The 18,191-nt window shown below is 39.6% G+C and overlaps 1 protein-coding gene across 10 annotated transcripts in view; it reads left to right on the top strand.

Annotated features, from left to right (window-relative positions):
* The window catches only part of MFSD11 (major facilitator superfamily domain containing 11), a 38,711-nt gene that overhangs the window by 907 nt on the left and 19,613 nt on the right, over nucleotides 1-18,191 (top strand). For 4 of the 10 annotated variants that reach the window (XM_080629419.1, XM_080629423.1, XM_080629424.1 and 1 more), the window contains exons 2-15: nucleotides 966-1,032; nucleotides 1,820-1,962; nucleotides 2,160-2,327; nucleotides 3,824-3,879; nucleotides 5,143-5,250; nucleotides 5,620-5,699; nucleotides 5,798-5,894; nucleotides 8,012-8,070; nucleotides 10,575-10,716; nucleotides 11,539-11,579; nucleotides 12,672-12,737; nucleotides 15,033-15,158; nucleotides 16,375-16,549; nucleotides 17,673-17,808. In XM_080629419.1, the coding sequence (XP_080485545.1) occupies nucleotides 2,232-2,327; nucleotides 3,824-3,879; nucleotides 5,143-5,250; nucleotides 5,620-5,699; nucleotides 5,798-5,894; nucleotides 8,012-8,070; nucleotides 10,575-10,716; nucleotides 11,539-11,579; nucleotides 12,672-12,737; nucleotides 15,033-15,158; nucleotides 16,375-16,549; nucleotides 17,673-17,808 (1,182 nt within the window). In that variant the 5' untranslated portion in view covers nucleotides 966-1,032; nucleotides 1,820-1,962; nucleotides 2,160-2,231. Of the gene's footprint in view, nucleotides 1-105; nucleotides 292-965; nucleotides 1,033-1,819; nucleotides 1,963-2,159; nucleotides 2,328-3,823; nucleotides 3,880-5,142; nucleotides 5,251-5,619; nucleotides 5,700-5,797; nucleotides 5,895-8,011; nucleotides 8,071-10,574; nucleotides 10,717-11,538; nucleotides 11,580-12,671; nucleotides 12,738-15,032; nucleotides 15,159-16,374; nucleotides 16,550-17,672; nucleotides 17,809-18,191 lie in introns of those variants that run through there. The other 6 variants (XM_080629425.1, XM_080629421.1, XM_080629420.1 and 3 more) reach the window with 3 other exon arrangements.

Below are 18,191 nucleotides of genomic sequence, written 5' to 3'. Positions count from 1 at the left end.
AAGGGAAAGCAGCGATCCCGAAGGGGATGGGCCCTCGCGCGGGTGGGCGGGGAGGCGGCTCAAAATGGCGGAGTGCTGTGAGGGGAGGTGGGCTGGAGCCGAGGGTCGGGTGTTGTGAGGGTAGGCGGGCTGTGGTCTTGAGGGGCAGGCGGGCTGTGGTCTTGAGGGGCAGGCAGTGCGCTTCGTGGGTTTTTCGTCACCTCCTGCCCACAGCGGTGCCTGGGGAGGTCTCCTCGGTCCGTGCGGCGCTGGATGTGGGCTGTGGTGCTGTGATAGAGCCCTGCTTGAGAGGTGATCTCCCGCGGCTGCAGCCGTCCATGTCGGGGAGCTGGGAAACGTTAGATATCCTCATTTACACCATGCAAGTTTGTGCTTTGGCAGCGTGCTGCGTGGGGAAGGGGAAACAAGGGAGATTAGCACAGCCCTTGTGTAAAAGTGACAGATTCAGAGTTTTGTCTAGGGATTAATGTGAAAGCCCTTTCCCCCTCCCAAAAAGGTGTTGATATGTGAGTGCAGGCACTGAATCAAATTCCCAAACTCCAAGTGTGAATTTCATACTTCCTAAAACAGTGATAAGTGTGTCTATCCATCTGTTCCATGGTACTATGTTAAGAATAGAAAGAGACAATAGTGATTTATTCAAGGAAATGATAGCATTAACAATGAGAAAACAAACTCAGAATTTAAATCCTCATTCTTGCTGCAATTGTGTTTAATATCTTTTGCACTGAAGTATAAAAGTAAGCTGTGACATCAACAGAAACCCAGAAGCAGCAGGACTTCAGGAAGCCAAATAAACTGGTACCGATTTTCGCATGGTGCATTGCTTCGTGCTGTATTTATTCTGGTTTTTCACAGATAATTTTGCTTTAAAATTGTAATTCATCTGCTGAAACGTGAAGTTTCTCTTTACAATGATTTCCCTAAATTGACAGAGGGAGTTTCCTGTGTCCCTTCTTCCCCAGGTTCAGTCACTTCAACACAAGCTGTTACCAAAAGGATTGCTCCAGCGCACCAGCCCAGTTTGTGCAGGTAGATGAATCCTTATGGTGGCACAAGGGGAAGAGGCATGAGTGGGGCACAGTGCCCAGAGGATATTAAAAGGCTGGTACTATAAATTCATAGTTTAAAAAAGGAAGAAGAGAGCTTTGCTTGTGTTAACCCCCCACCCCCCTTGATATCCTAATTGGAGGCCTAACAGGGCAGACAGAAGATAGTGACAGTAAAAAGCAGCCATTCCATGTGATCAAGCCTCTTTTGATTTTTAACAGAGATTTTCACAAAGTTCAATTGATCTGAAATTTATTATTTGGAAACAATATGAAGTATAATACTAAGGGCATGTAATTGATAATTATAATGCTGTTACTTGAGATAAGGCAGTGAAGGATCATGACTCTTTTCTATCCTGAGTCACTGGGTGATGACAGAAGCACCATATGGAGCTTGTGTGCTGGTGGCACTGAGATACGTGGTTTTTCCCAGGCGGGAATCATTTTCCCTTTGGAATAACTCTGTGTGTGTGGATTCAGTGGATTAAACAGTTGTCTTAGATGATTTCCTGAGGCTTTTCTTGTCTTGCCAGGTGTTATTTAGAGGATAGAGATTACAATTCTTCGACAAGTACAAATCATTTTATGTTAAGGATTAGCAGATTACCACCCCTTTAAGTAGCAAAGGTATATTTTCATGAAACTGCATTTCCCAGAGTGCACACAGGCTGGGTCAGCTGATCTAGATTGGGAAATGTTCCTTATTTCCTGTCCAACATGCATGGAAATGACTCCTGTGGACGAATGTCTCATCTTTCCTTTGTCAGGTGATTTAGAGGCTGTGCTCCGGATTTCAAACAATGGCATGGATGAACTAGCTTGATACCTTGGAAACTTCTTCATCTGGGGGAAAGTGATGTCATGCAGAAGTAACACACTGCAGTCTGCTCTGTTAACTTCATAAGAAAAGGTAGAGAATGTGGGTCTTTACCCTTTGTACCAGACTTTTCTTTATTGTTTGCTTTTCAAGTTACTGATTTTACTGTACAATATTGAAGAGTTGGTTGATGGTTATGTCCTAACAGCTGATAAGTAGCCTGCAGTAATCATAATTTTTTAAGCTTTCTTGTTTTTTCTTTTATTCCTTTTGCTTGTTTTTAACGGCAGTTAAGAGGAAGCTTTTAAAGGAAAAGAGACTTTTTCCAGACTGAAGCTCAGGCCTTGGCAAGAAAACACAAGATGTCTCCTGAATCCAAAAAACTTTTCAACATCATTATATTGGGAGTCTCATTTATGTTTATTTTCACTGCTTTCCAGACCTGTGGAAATATTGCGGTAGGTGTGGATTTCAAAACATGCCAGGTTTTCTATCACAGTTATTCATCCTTCCTTGCCTTTTGTGTACTCTAAGAGGTACTTTGTGTGGCATTTCTTAGTGTGCAAGACACCTTGACATTTTATCTCTATTGGTTCTGTGTTTACTAGATGAAGTTGGTGAACTGGATAATTAAGCAGTTTAAGGTAGCAGAGCTACACATGGTACTGTGCCTGATTGCTTAGAAAGGAGAAAATTAATCTTACCAAATGTTTGCAGTTTAAAATAGTGTCTGTTTTGACACTTGAAATATTGAACAATTGAATTACATGGGACTTGTCATATTTCTGATTATTCCATATAGTCTCTTTCAAAATATTTGCCTAAGTTGTTATTAACTATGCCCTCGAGCATTTTTCCTAATCTAAACGTATTTTTCTGTTTCAACAAACTAGATATTGAGGGGGAGTATGAGGATAACATCTGACAAGTAGTCAGACTTCCATAATTGCTACAACTGCCAAGTCACCATCTGAAAAAATAATTTACTGCTTTAGTAGTGTGTATCTCTTTGTGTGCTGAAGCAAAATGGAGCATAACATAATCCAAATTTACCATTAAAAGCAGATTGCACTCTAACTACTTACAGTTTTAGAATCCTGCTGCTGATATACTCAGTCCAGATCCTCTAACTTACGGAGCTGTCAACATTGCTTTCAGTATTAGTAATGTGCCTGAAGGACAGTTAGATTTCAACATATCTCTTGAACCTACTGGTCTTGCAGCTTCTCTTTTCTTGTGTGCAAGAAGAATCCTTCCTAGGTTAAGACGTATAAATGTCCTTCACTGCTTTATAGGAGCAACTACTTTAGAATGGTTTTTGTAAGTGTTATATTCAGCATGATACTGGATATGAGTACAGCCAAGGAATCTCAGAAGTTCTGCAGTGAATTGAGAGCACCTCACTAAATTACACCCAGTGATCATGCAATCATGTAATTTATTGTCATTAAAGTTATTCCAGGTGACTTTCAATCAGATACGCCCACCAAGCCAACTAATTCCATGGTCTCATGATCATTCATGCTGATTCAAGGGAAAAAAAATAGGAACAGGGAAATAACAGGAAACCAGAAAGAACAGAAACTCTAATCAGAAACTCAGGCCAAATGGAGAGTATTTTGAAACTTCTCCTTTTTTCCCACTTTTTAAATTAAGATAGACATACGAATCTACCTTAGAGAGGGGTTCAGTGAAACAAAACTTCTGTGAAATATTTTAAGGTCTCTGATGAAATCATGATACACTAATTACTACTACAGACATGTTTTCCTGCCGAGTATCTCCTTCACCTTCATTGTGGAGGTGGTGTGAGTTGTAATTAACACTTTAAGTACTTTGTAGAGTCTGTTAATGATCAATTCTAATGTTTGATACTGACTTCAAACTGATGCAAGTGTTCTCAGACTACAAGATATATTCTAGCATATGACAATGTATGATTTTCTCCTCACAGCAAACTGTTATCACAAATTTAAACAGCACGGACTTCCATGGCAGTGGCTACACAAGGTAATTTACACAGATCTTACTTTGCTCCTTGCAAGGGTGAAGGCAGTTATAATGCCATCTGGTTGAGATATACTCTCAAGAGATTGTAGCATTCTGCTGCCTTCACAATTTAGTGACATACTTAAAGGAGTTTTAAACAGGCTTCTCACATTCACTCCAGTTCTACTTTGAATTACTTCTAGTTGAACTACAGATCTGTTTTGCATGTTTTCTTTCTAGGGAGAAAACCTACCATATGGTCATCACATTGTCAGCATTTTATCTTAGGAAAGGAAGAATGTGGAAGTTTTAAAATAACTAAAACTACTAACTAAGGTCTTGCTTATTTGCCTTTAGAATCATAGAATCAGAAACAACCACGTTGGAAAAGATCTTTAAGATCATCAAGTCCAGCCGTTCCCCAGCACTGCCGAGGCCACCATTAACCCATGGCACTGAAGGCCTTGTCTACACGATGTGTGAACACTTGCAGGGAGGGTGACTCCAGCACTGCCCTGGGCAGCCTGTTCCAATGCCTGAGCACCCTCTGGGGAAGGAATTGTTCCTCATCTCCATCTAAACCTGCCCTGGTGCAGCTCGAGGCTGTTTCCTCTTGTCTTATCACTTGTTGCTTGTGAGAAGAGACCTTTGTGTAGGATAGGTGGCATGGATAAGCTTCCAGGAGATACTGGAACATAAATGTGAAAGAAGCAGTCAGAAACGAGAAGCAAAGCCATGAGAAGCTGTTCTGTTTAATTGCACTGGCAGATTCAAACTTGTCAAGCGTGAGCAGGGACTTTTTGTATCCCAAATTAACTGGTCATATAGGAGAACCTGGTTGCTGCTTTGAGGGGTTATTATCTTCATTTAAACTAAAAATGTAGTTGGCAGAAAATACATCTATATAAATTTTCTGTGGTGTATTTGGCAGAACATAAAAACCTCACTGAGAGACAAGTGAGGCTCTGGAACATTCTCCTCTAGAAGTTCTAGGCACAAAGTACAGTAACTATTGTTGAGGCACGGTGTGACAAATGCGTATTGTAAATTACCATGCTTGCCTGCAATAGCCTATTCAGCAATCCAAGAAACACTCACATACAGAGTGCAATGGATGACAGTAACATAAAGGAAGGAAGGAAATGTTTGACCATGAAGGTTATGCAGTTACATAAATTGTGTATGTACTTAACTTGGTGTTTTGGAATCAAGTGAACATTCCTAAATCAGTTGCACTTATACCCTATGTTTTAAGTACTTAATCATCTTTGTTTATTTTTGTAGCATGTCCATCATTTATGGAGTATTCTCTGCATCAAATCTTATCTCACCCTCAGTGGTTGCAGTAGTAGAACCTCAGCTCTCCATGGTTGTTAGTGGTGTATTTTATAGGTAAGTATTACTTTTGAATTTTTGTCTGCTTCCTTTTAAATGATTCTTTGTCTTTTTGACATCTGAGGCTACCATGCCATACATGGCATAGTACAGGCTAAGCAAAGCATCTTGGAGAGATACTGTTTGTACCAGTAGATGTGTAACTGCAGAGCTGCTGGAAACAGAGTGTATTTTTCCTCCAGCATTTCCAGACTTTGGAGTTCAGGTGTGGTCTCAGGGTAATGACTGTAGAAAATAAAATTCTACATGCTTAGTGGAGTAAAGATTCCCTTTTTTCACATACAACCTAAGCTAAGTGAGCTATCTGATTGTTCAAAAGCATTGTTCACTTATCTGTATGCAATAAACTGATATGTTCTATTTCAGCCTATACATTGCAGTTTTTATCCAGCCTGCTACATGGGCTTTCTACACTGCTTCTGTTTTTATTGGGATTGCAGCTGCTGGTAAGCATTGTTCTTACCCTGCTTACTGTTCTTTGCTATATTTGAATATACCTGTAAAACATTTTTATTACTTGAGCAATATATTCCATCTATTCCAGTCCTGTGGACAGCACAGGGAAATTGCTTGACTGTAAATTCAGATGAAAACACCATTGGAAGGAACAGTGGAGTATTTTGGGCGCTCTTACAGTTCAGGTAAGCTTTATTTGTGAATCTTTATTTGGTTGTGTACACATTCTACTTTTTACATTTTTTGGTAAGTGGAGACAGCATCAAAAACCACTCCACTGCTACCTTACAGTCAGTGAATCACAGAATGGTTTGGGTTGGAAAGGACCATAACATCACCTACTTCCAACCTCAAGTGGGAGGAAGAGGTGGGAGGGAGCATTCCTATTGCTATTCTGCATTATAGAACAGTGAATGAAAGTTACATATTGCAGACTTCTGCTCTCAATGTGCTATTTGTTAGGGGAACATTGACATATGTGACACAAATCTTGTTGATTGTGAGGGCTGTGCTAATTAGTGTCAGTACCCTGATTGCTCTAATTAGCCCTAATGGTCCTGAACCATCTCACCTGACACCTCCACTACACCCTTCCCATCTGCCCTTGGGCCCAGGAACCCCATTTAAACTCAGTTCTGGGTATTCAGCTGTTTTGGAGCTGTGTTGCAAGAGGTTGGGTCTTCAGCTTGCTTGTAGCCATGTATGTGTCTGGCTGTGGGTTTTGCTGATCCAGTCTATAGGCTAATTTCTTATTTTGGCTTTGTTCTGTCTTCTCACTGTGGACCTATGTGGGGATTGCTGGACCTGATTCTGTCCTGTGGGTTGATTTCTCAGCTTGACCTCAGACCTGCCTTGGCAACACGAGCTTCTATGATGGTCAAGACTTTAGTTGATCCTGCTTTCCTTTCTCAAGGACTGTGGGGCTGGGCTGTAGCTGCTGAGGTGCCTTCTTTGCTGGATCTTTTATCCCCTTGACTTTTACCTTCCTTTTCCTTGAGGGAGCAGCCAGACCTTGCTGCTCACTGACAAGGTGAAGTGAAGCTAGTGAAGTTGGACCTGATAGTCAGAAAAGAGATCTTGTTGTTGATAGTACTCTGATAAGCTTGAGTGCTGTTGCAACCAAAAAAGTCCTGGCATCAAGTAAAGTAGTGGGTGCTGTATTGCTGCTATTGAGTATTTTGTGTGGATATGGTTTATGGCTCTTGTGTAATGCATTTAAGGTATGGGGGAAATAACAAAAACATACAAGAAGGTAGAGTTGCTGACTTGAGAGGCTAAGAAGTCTGGGACTCAGCTGAGGAGGGTTATGCCATGTCATCAGAACATGGAGGTTTTCAGCAAGTGAGCTGAATGTAGGACTGTTGCTCACCAAATGCTGCTGCACTAGAACAAGGTGGTTTGGTGAAACCAGAAGAGGACGGGCTTGAAACAGACAAGATGCTGCTTTATACAATGGGTGATTAAACTCTTACAGCTTGTTGCCACAGGAGGGTGTGGAGTTGGATGGTGTCAGCAAGATCAGAAAGGGATCAAACAAAATTTGCTGGCAATAGGTCCAAAAATGGTTCCTGAAGAGAGGGACCTTCTACCACCTCTAATACATCAGTTCTGGATAGTGGGAGATGAGGAGAGGAATGAATTGCTGAAGGTGCTGAGGCTTTTGAGTCTGTACTAGAGGTCATTGATAATGTCTCAGCCAGTGGCATACTGCTTCTGTTCCCTGAGTTTCAGGTTCCATAATTAACCTATTGGTATGTTATCAGAGTAGCAATTTCCACAAACCCAAGTAATTGTGTGTTCTACAGAGAGTAAATGCATGGCTTTATATGAGGTAACTTGACTCTCGGGCTGTTTTGAATCACTGTTTATTCAGAGTTACTAGATTTTAGGAAACACTAGGTAGCAACACAGAACTTGCCTTGAGCTGTTAACACTGGTGCTGGAGCAATACTTCAGGACTCTTCCGAGGAAGTATTACAACATTACCTCCAGAAACATGTCCACTTTCTAACCTATACCCTTTCAAAATGAAAGACAAACAATATAGATGCAGATTGCCTAGCTTTTGCTACCACTTGTGTCTTGATGGCTAGAAATGAAGAGCCAGCAGTACAGGGAAGAATCCTCTGCTGTGTTGGAAGCTTTGTATAGAGTAGGTAGTTTGCATGGAGAGGGATTAGTGTCTTTATTTCTTTCACAGTGGCACAGTACTGGTTTTTGCGTAGTATTAATATTACTGTGATGCTACACCCTTAATCTTACCACAGAAAGTCCTGTTCACCTTTGTCCTTTTTGTTTACAGCTTGTTTTTTGGAAACCTGTATATATACTTTGCTTGGCAAGGAAAAACTCACATATCAGGTGAGTACTGCTTGCTTATATGGGAGGCCATCCTTTAAAACATGGTAGCATGATGAAGTAAGGAACTGGAAAGTGGCAAGAAACTTATTCAATAGCAGACTTTTTTCCCCCTAATTTGTTGTAAAGCTATTTTTGGAGTGTGCTTTTCATTTAGTGTTCCATGGTACTCCTAGTCCTTGTATTGTGTATGTTATTTTCCTGCATGCAGTATACTTTTGAGTACCTTCCTTTAGGATACTGTCTGTGAAAGTCTTCACAGTGCTAATTTAGAATAAGGTTTTCCACAATAGCTATTCTGGGATTTTCTCTGCACAGACATGCTTATGCCAAAATACACATTTCATAGAATCATGGAATGGTTGGGATTGGAAGGGACCTTAAGGTCATCTAGTTCCAACCCCCTGCCGTGGCCAGGGACATCTCACACTAGACCGTGTTTGCCCAAGGCTCCGTCCAACTTGGCCTTGAACACTGTCAAGGATGGAGCACTTAACACTTCTCTGGGCACCCTGTGCCAGCGCCTCACCACCCTCACAGGAAAGATCTTCCTTATATCTAACCTGAACTTCCCCTGTTTAAGTTTAAACCCATCAGCCCTTGTCCTGTCATTACATTTCCTGATGAAAAGTCACTCTCTGGCATTCAAAATAGAAGTAAAAAGAATGAAACATTCATGATGACAGATAGCAAAGTTAGGCAGAAAATATTTTGGGGGAGGGGTATTATGGAATGGCTGTATGTTTGATATGCACATGATCCTATTCCAAAGTAAGTTCTCCGTATAGACTAAAATTGATTAAACTGTGACTTAAAGGAAAAGAAAGAAAAACTATCCCAGTTCACAGCTGCACTAATCACTGTGGTGGTGCAAAGTAGAGTAGGAAAACAGAGGCTGAGATGTGCAGCTGCACTGAGAGTGGGCTGCTGCTGCTTAAACTGGCAGCGTTGCTGGTAGAGTGTTTAAGAACTTGGTCTTCCTTTCTTGGCGTAGTTTATGAAGACTAATTCCTGATGGGATTGTGAAGAGCAGGACTTTATATGCTTAAGAAGCTGGATAGTTGTTCAGACTCAGTGGTTTTAAAGCAGAGATCTATGGCAACTGTTTAAATAAGCAAGGCAAGTAGGTGGGTTATCGACTAAGAAAACAGAACAAAATCTAAGATTGTAATAATAAAAACTGAACATTGCTGGAAAAAACCAAACATTTTGTAAACAAATAGGGTTCATTCCTGTTATGTAATGACTGTGAGAGTTTTCCTTATTGTAGTCTTGAAGTCAAATGTCGACTGGAAGTGTCAATTCTTTTTAACATTTAAAAGATGAGGATACTTCTGCTCTAGTCAATCAGGAATAAGATGTTGTCTTTTAAATGATGGTTATTAGCCTTCAGAAGTACTGCCCTGTTGAGATGAATAGTCTGCTTCATGCTGGTGTTAGATCTGACTTCAGGCTCTCCACAGACACAGGCTTGGTAGCACAGCACAGATTGATTTTTGAAGATCATGTTCCGTATTCCTTCATCTCTAACAAAAAGGTTTAAGTGTTATTGAAAGTATTAGAAACACTTTGAACCTGGTAGGCCTGAAATTCCCTGTGTTCCAAATTTCATTGCTCTTGCTAACCACAGAACAGAGCAATTAACTATGAGGGAGTTCTGCTGTTACATTTTCCTCTACTTTTAAATGTCTTGAGACTCCTCTTTATTACAAAATGTTGATACTGGAAGGTTTGATGGTGTTTAAAATCAATTCCTCCTTCCTTTTACAACCTATAGAAAATATTACAGACATTTCAAGGTGAAGCTCATATTCTCTTTTTGTCCTGTAATCATACACAGGTTATATTTGTAACATTTTACCTTTAAGCTAAAGGGGAAATAAATATAAGTATAGACAGTATCTGCAGAACCATACACTAATTCAGTCACTATTAGCTGTTTCTTGGTTTTTTTTATTTCCCCTGCTTAAAATTTGTAAATGGGAGTGACTTCTGTATTGTGCTAAACAAGTGGTGAGTGCAGCAGTTACTTTCCTGTAGATGCACATCACATGCTCTGTCAGTTACTGAGGTTTTGGTGAGTTTAAGGCCTTTGTAATTTACAAGCCTTAGCAGTTCCTGATGTTATGGCAGTAATATTTCTGGTGCTGCTCAAGAGCTTTTTTAGAAACCTGAAGGGCTTTGGGGTAGTTTGCTATGTCTGCTTTGAATTATGTAAGTCTTGAAAGATGTACTTTCTTCTGCTAATAATTTATGCGTTCCTCCTTGGTCATACCCTTTGCATGGCAGAAAATGCCAGTGACACTCTTTAGTATGCTGAAATTTTATTAGCATCATAAAACTGAGACAGGAATTTGCCAGCAGCTGAGTACCTTGTGCTCCATGTGGAAGGTAGGTTAGAAAATGAATATGCATTTTAAACAGCTCTGGAGTATGTCTGTATTAGTTCTTTAAGGTCTTTGAATTGCTTTTGCACATCTAGTTATGTCTTATTTGTTTTTCCACAGAGAGTGATCGCAGAACTGTCTTCATTGCTCTGACTGTTATCAGTCTTGTGGGCACAGTTCTGTTCTTTCTGATTAGGAAACAAGAGGACACAAAAGCTCCAGGGGAGGAAGTTACTACTAATGAAATCCCAGGGGACAGCTCGTAAGTGCTTGTGGCAAGAACATGTTGTTAACGTTTGTGCTCCTGGTCCTCACTGGAGCATCATGCATTTAGTTTCCCCTCTACACTGGAAACATGAATGTTGTGAACAACCTGAACTTTTTGGATTTAATAGAATAGCGTCTGTACTTTAATAAGTGAGAATGAATGTTCTTTGTATGATGTATTCTCAAGGGTGGAGTGCAGTACTGCACATTGCTTTTCCAGTAAGTGTGTGCCTTTGGAAAGCTACCTTTTACCTCCGATTATTATTGAACATGTATCTGCCTTTCATAGTCTGTCTTCTCCTCCTTAACCCAGTTTAAAGACTGGAATAAGCAGAAAACCCTTTTTATAGGTTATCCTTAACATACTGAAATATGCTTTTCATATCTCCTCTGAATATATATATGCCACCCTAAAAATAATAAATACACTAGAAACACACAGGTACACAGATAGCTTCAGTACAGCTTTGCCTGAAGCATCAGTTTAAGTATTTTTGCTTTCTTTAAAGAACAATGGAAATGTTAGAAAAAGATTAGTAAATATGCCTGTGAAAAAATGGTTAAAACTATGAAAAGCTCAGAAGAAAGATGCTGTTAAGCAGGTTAATTTTGGAATGGCATTCACTAGCACAGAAATACGGGTTTTTTTGGTTAATAGTTTAGATTCTTAGAAATATTTAATAATATAGTAGCATATTCCAGTATATAGTGCTGGGCTAGAAAGTGTACAGGAAATTGGATCAATTGATCTGCCTTCCAGCATAGCAAGACTGTGGTTATTCTTTTTCCATTTTGACCAAGTAATTTATTTGCCCAGGTCTGCACAAAACAAAATGACAAGAGCACTGGCTGCCTTCAGTAAGTACTGTTCCACATAAGAGTTGCTTTGAAACACACTGACATGTCCTTTCCAGCTCTCCATCATTCTGCTGATAATGTGATCATGTACTAATCACTTAGAGGAAAAAATTGTGAACAAATAAGGTGTCAAGAATGCATTTCAGTTATTCCCCTTTGAATATAGACCTTCAGGGATGGAAGAATGACTGCCGGATGATAATGTCTTTCAGACTGGAGATGATGGTTCCCATAGGGACACAGGGCTGATGAGTTTTAAGCCTGAGAGGAATTGAGTTGTCTATGTGATTATTTGGGATTTTGAGCCTAGACAAAATGGGGCTTGCAACTGGAAAAGCCTGGGAACCACCAAACTCCTTTCAGGTGACAGTATCATATGAACAGATGACTGAAAGGAAAGAAAGTGAAGTAGACTTCACTTCAGTTACGTACTAGTATAGTCTTGGAGAAATTTGGAGGGGTACTTCCTTGTAAAGTAGCTTGGATCTGGAACTAAATCAACAGCTTCCTTATATATGAGCTTCTTTATAACAGCTTCTTTATCTTTGTGCTCATGTAGATGAGCACAAAAAGAACTTGAAAGCTTAAAAAAGCTTAAAAGCTTAAAAAGAAAAACTTTGCTGACAAGATAAAGAAGTGGTTACATACTGTTTTATTTACTCACCAAATGAACTTAATAAGAATTTGAACTGGAGCACCTGGAGTTTCCTTTGGAGTTTGGTGTGGTCTGCATGTGACTGTTAAGCTTGTTTTGAGAACATAGGATCATCACTGAGAATTTATGTATAATTTTAGGAGACAATCACCATGGACTGAGAACAAATACACAATGAACAGAAAATTGTATGCTCATTGAAAGCTGTGTATCCTGTCTTTAATATTTCCCTCCTTGATTTTCTTACAAAACAAAGATTTCAGATCGCAGCATATCTTTTAAAAGGCAGGTCAGGGTCAGTTTCAGCTCTCAGTTCAATGAAGTCGTAGTTTGCAGAATTTTAACCTGGTTTTGCTTTAAGCAAAGAGCAGAAGAAAGTGTAGATTATCTCAGCGCTATCAGAAGTTATATTAATTTCCATTATTATGTCTTTACAGAGAAATCTATAAAGCTGAGCTTCACCAAAGAAATTATGCTGCTCAGTGTTACAACAGCATACACAGGTATGGAGCAAGCAGAGTGTATAATGTGGTAATGTCAGGGCATTGTTCGGAATGTTAACCCCAGGGCAGGTTTACAGTTCCATATCTCTGCAAACATTACTTGAATATTTCAGTTAACTTTGACTAAGTTACAACATTCCTGTGTTCTGAAGAACATTTCTGTACGGGAGGAGGGGTGCACCAAGACTGCAAGTACTGACAGATGTTGTGACTCTTGGTTCAGTACAGCTCTGGGTCCCAAATTGAGGGTTAGACAAAATGGCTTTTATCTCAGTTGGCATTCCATTATCAGTAGGTTGTAGATTGTTCAATTAAAGTAACTAAATAAAGAATTAAAGTAATGCTTGTACATTATACTTTGTGTCACCTTCATTAAGGCATGGGAGATTTCTAACAGTTTTTGTTTTAGTCTTGGTTCTGTTGGGGAAAATGTAGCCGTTTTCAACTGGTTTTGTCATTAATATTTGCTGTGGCCAAGGCTCTCCTTATCAACTTCTAGTTAATCCTGGTCTGCCATTGTTAGACCAAGATATGAATTGTAAACCAAATACAGTTAGTTTTGCCATATAGAAGTGGTTCTTCCACAGAAATACTCTTAAAATGTTCAAAGTGTAACTGAGATCTTTTAATGAATTTTTGTGGGGGCTTCTTGCTACTTATTTGGCTTCAGAAATAGTTTTGTTCATGATCAGATTAAGTTTTAGGGAGGATACACTCAGAACCTCAGCTCTGAGTCACTGTTATGGAAAATTGTTGTTAGCTCTTGTAGGTGAAAAGAAAAACTTAGATGTGAACAGACTCTAAACAGTGCCACAACATCGGCTGAAGTTTGCAGTCAGCTTCTGGTAGAGAAATAGTGGTGTGAGCTATGAAGTCAGTTTGTGCCAGGCACTTACTGAGTTACAGGTTACTTCATGGCATCTCCAGTGTTGTGTTAACCCAGATTAACTAAACTTGAATTCCTCTTGTAGCACAGTGGGGATGTGAGCAAGGTAACAAGGGGAGGCGTTCAGGCAGGTTTGGCCTGATTAATCCTAAATTTGGGTTTACAGGTAGCAGGAAAAAAGCAGTCCAGTTTGGGAAAAACAGTTGCTGCCACCTGGTGGCTCCTGGTCAATATTGCCACTTCATGTAGGGAAATACAAAATCCCGTAAACCATAGAATCAGATAGGTTGGAAAAGACCTTTAAGATCATAAAGTCCAACTGTTCCCCAGCACTGCGAAGGCTACCACTAAGCCATGTCACTGAGGGTGTTGTCTACATGGATTTTGAAGCACTTGTTATCACTTTCTCCTTGGAAGCAGAGACCAGCCCCCTCCTGGCTCTATCCTCCTTTGAGGTAGCTGTAGAGAGTCATAAAGTACCCCCTGAACCTTCTCTTCCCCAGACTAACCCCCCCAAGGTTCCTCAGTCATTCCTCATCACACTTGTTCTGTGAATCACAAAAGCTTTTATTAATAAAAATTGATGGTTAGATTATTAAGGCTGCTCAAAGTTTACCCTTGTTGAAGCTCTGCAGTTCCTGTGCCATACAGGTAGCCTGGACTATATATGTGTGTATATGGTGTACTATATATTTGCAGTAGCAGAAGGCAAAGGAGGTAAATTATAAACAGTTTTATTTTTGAGCTGTTTTTCTTTGTTTAGGCATAAGTTTGCATTGTTCTAAATACAGTTCTTATGAAAGAAACAGGTATTTTTATACTGATGGTTGCTTATAGTAGTGGAAACTGGACTCAGCTTTGTCACCTTTCCTCACAGTAATGGCAATAAAAATAAGTGTTTTAAGCAGCAGTTCTTTCTCAGTTTTTATTCATTATGTATGTGTAGAAAAGCAACACAGTCCATTTTAGGAATCTTAGCTCCTAATTGGTATTTGGGATGTGGGGACTTTCTTAGGACTGCCGTGACTTGAGGGGGCAATTCTTACACTGAAATTATTTTCTTTCTTCTGTTACTTTAAGTGTTATTTCACACGGCACTTGGATGAAATTCCAAAGTTCTTGAAAAGCAGAAGTATAAACTAGCTAGAAGGTTGTGCCACAGCAACAACACTGACCCAAAGTGCCTGTGACACTAGTTAGTGATGCTGTTCTTTCTGATATAGTTTTCCTAAGCTCATAGGAGAATGTTATATTGCATAGTTTAAAATTCCCTGTTTGATTCTCTTTCACATACCTCATTTAAATATATTTACATGAAAGGTATGGTAGAGAAAAACAGACTTTAGACATAAAGATTTGTTATGACTTTGGTAATGGTTCATTTATTGTTTGTTTGGTTTCCTTCAAAGGTGTGGAATTAACCTTCTTTTCTGGAGTATATGGAACGTGCATTGGTGCTGTGAATAGGTTTGGCAGCGAAGCAAAAAGCCTTATTGGGCTCTCTGGTATTTTTATTGGTGTTGGAGAAATTTTGGGTGAGTCTAAATTTACTACTTTGTACACAAAAAAGGATTAAGATGATATAGTTGTCAAAGTGGGGTTTGTATTTAAACAGGTAGTGTCTTTCAAGCTTCCAGCAATGTGTATGTGAACAAAACCTGAAATAATAGGAATAAAATGGGCAATGTGGCTCCTTATTGCATGTGAATTACACATCACACTCTGTGAAGTGGTTCTGGAGTAGGAGGTGACATACTAATTGAATCCTAAGAGTCTGCATTTTTTAGATTAGCACAAATCATAGAATCCCAGACTGGTTTGGGTTAGGAAATTATCCAACTTGGGTTAAGATTATCCAGTTCCAATCTCCGCCATGGGCAGGGACACCTTCCACTAGACTATGTTGCCTAAGGCTCTGTCCAACCTGGCCTTGAACGCTGCCAGAGATGGAGCATTTGCAAGTTCTCTGGGCAGCCTGTGCCAGCGTCTCAGCACCCTCACAGGGAAGAACTTCTTCCTTACATCTAACCTAATCTTACATCTAACACTTCCCCTGTTTCAGTTTAAACCCATCACCCCTTGTCCTATCGCTACAGTCCCTGATGTAGAGTACCCCAGTATCCTTGTAGCCCCCTTCAGACACTGGAAGCTGCTCTGAGGTCTCCACGCAGCTTCTCCTCTCCAGGCTGAACAGCCCCAATGTTCTCAACCTGTCTTCATACGGGAGGTGCTCCAGCCCCTGATCTTCCTCGTGGCCCTAAAAGAAGAACAGAAATACCTAAATCTTGGCATGAGAGAAACACTGAACTATGATGTCATTGAGGAGTTTTCAGCCTTTTTATATTCTGTTTTTAAACATTATGATGTTTGCATTTTTATTACTTAAGTCATGTTGTAACTTAATGTTTTAATAAATTGTTGCACTAAAGATGTCTTTCTTTTAAAGAGTTTAGCTTGTGTTAAATGAGATGTAATATTGAATAAAATTGAATTAAGTAATTGTTTTTTGCTTAAACTTAAGTACTACAATATTTAACAAAAAAACACTGTTTACTAACAACATGCATGCAGAGAGAGAGGTGCATGCTTTTGCAGTTAAGAGCTAAGCACTTGTCCATTGATCTTTCAGTTATCCAACATGGGGAATTTTATAGTGTAAGTTGTCAGCACTTTTTTTACAGTATTCTAAGTTTGGTTCTATTTTTACTTCTTCAGTTCTGGTTTAATTATTCAACTTTTCCACTGCTACAGGTGGAGGGATCTTTGGTTTGCTGAGCAAGAAGAACCGCTTTGGCCGGAACCCTGTGGTGGTGCTCGGCATCATTGTCCACTTCTTAGCCTTTTACTTAATTTTTTTCAACATACCAAATGATGCCCCTATTGCTCCTATGGAAGGAACAGATGATATTGCATACATGATTCCAAGGTATGTGAACTTTTCCCTTTGGCTGCTATAACTCAATGTATATAAACAGCTTGTTCCTCTAACAGAAAATTCCTTGAACCTGCTTTTCTGTGTAGTGGCTAACTCCATAGAAAAAGCTTTTAGGAATTCTGGTTTTGTGGAAGTTATATATTCTACCAGTGTGCATCCAATTTAGGCACTTGAATGGCATAAGAATTAAAAGCATTAGGATGTTTGATAGCAAGTATGTTGCTTGTGAACTGCCATTCCTGACATCTAGCCAGAACAACCTGACTAACGAGACCAGCAACTATTGTACTAGATGTCAGGAAGTCAGTTTATTTTAAAACAGTGTTGAGTTCAGTTGTACTACAGCAGGAACACTGAGAAGGTGTTTTTAGACACTCCATGCCTTGTGCTGTTGCACTGGTTTCCAAAGTCTTTCAATGCTTGTTGTCAAATCCACTTGGTCTAACTGGTGCTGTGCTATGCCTGTCTTACAGCACTAAGTGTTAGGGGAAGGATGTAGGGAGCTTTCTTATCATTGCAACTTCCTTTTGAAGTGCTGTTTTGTCAATTTGAGTGAAAATAGTGTTGTCAGTTTGTGCAGGCACAGCTGCTAACTTGCAACTAAGCATTTAGAATCATAGAATCAATAAGGTTGGAAAAAACCTCAAAGATCATCAAGTCCAACATTTACCCCTGGACTGCTAAGTCTACCCCTAAACCATGTCAGTGTGTGCCAGTACAGGTGACTTTTCTTTAACTGGAATGTTTTGCTGCAGAATGAACTGGTATTTTTCTAATATTCCTGCAGATTTTATCAACTCACCATGTGTGTATCAGCTTCTAGTCTCTGCCTTGTGGGTTTTGTGGCTCCAAGTACCAGTATGAGGCTTTTTTAGTGGTTCTAATTCAGACTAAAATTCCCTGCAGGTAACAGTACCAGTAGTCTTGACATTCAAGAAACTAAAATCTGATGGAACTATTCTTTTTATGCCAAGCCAGGCATTCCTAGTTTCTTTCAGTGAGATTTAGATTGATAACTTCCATTCTCAGTTTCCAATTAGGCTGCCAAATAGTTTATAGATGTGTAAGCTGTTTGAATGAATGGCTTTTAAATTTGATTCGCTCTCTCCTTCAGCAAAAACGTGGCCATATTCTGCAGCTTCCTGTTGGGCTTGGGGGACAGCTGCTTTAACACCCAGCTCCTCAGTATTTTAGGCTTCCTGTATTCGGAAGACAGTGCTCCTGCCTTTGCCATCTTTAAGTTTGTTCAGGTACTACTTAACAGAGCCTTTTGAGAGTATGATTGTGGAATGTTATCAAAATGCTGGGTTGAGTTTTTAATGAGCTGAGAAAGAGAATGTTTCTGTGGCAGATTTCATCCGGAATTTTGGTATGGAATAGTTTGTAATGCTGTAAAACTGGAATTAATTTTTAGGACTGACTTCAAAGCCTTGGCTGTGTTGTTTGTAGACAAACTGTTCTAAAATAGCAGAGAAGTGCATTTGAGATGCTACAAACACTTGAGTTTTCTGCAGTGAACACTGTTTAAATACAAGTAAAAACTAAATCTGTTGTATATCATATCAAGCCATATGTTGAGCTATAATGAAGTTTTATGATTGCATGTCTTCTACAGAAGCATGCTACTGAGAGT

Source organism: Psittacula echo (assembly GCF_963264785.1).
Source record: "Psittacula echo genome assembly, chromosome: 14".
Classification (NCBI taxonomy): domain Eukaryota; kingdom Metazoa; phylum Chordata; class Aves; order Psittaciformes; family Psittacidae; genus Psittacula; species Psittacula echo.
This window is presented reverse-complemented; position numbering and strand designations above follow the sequence as displayed.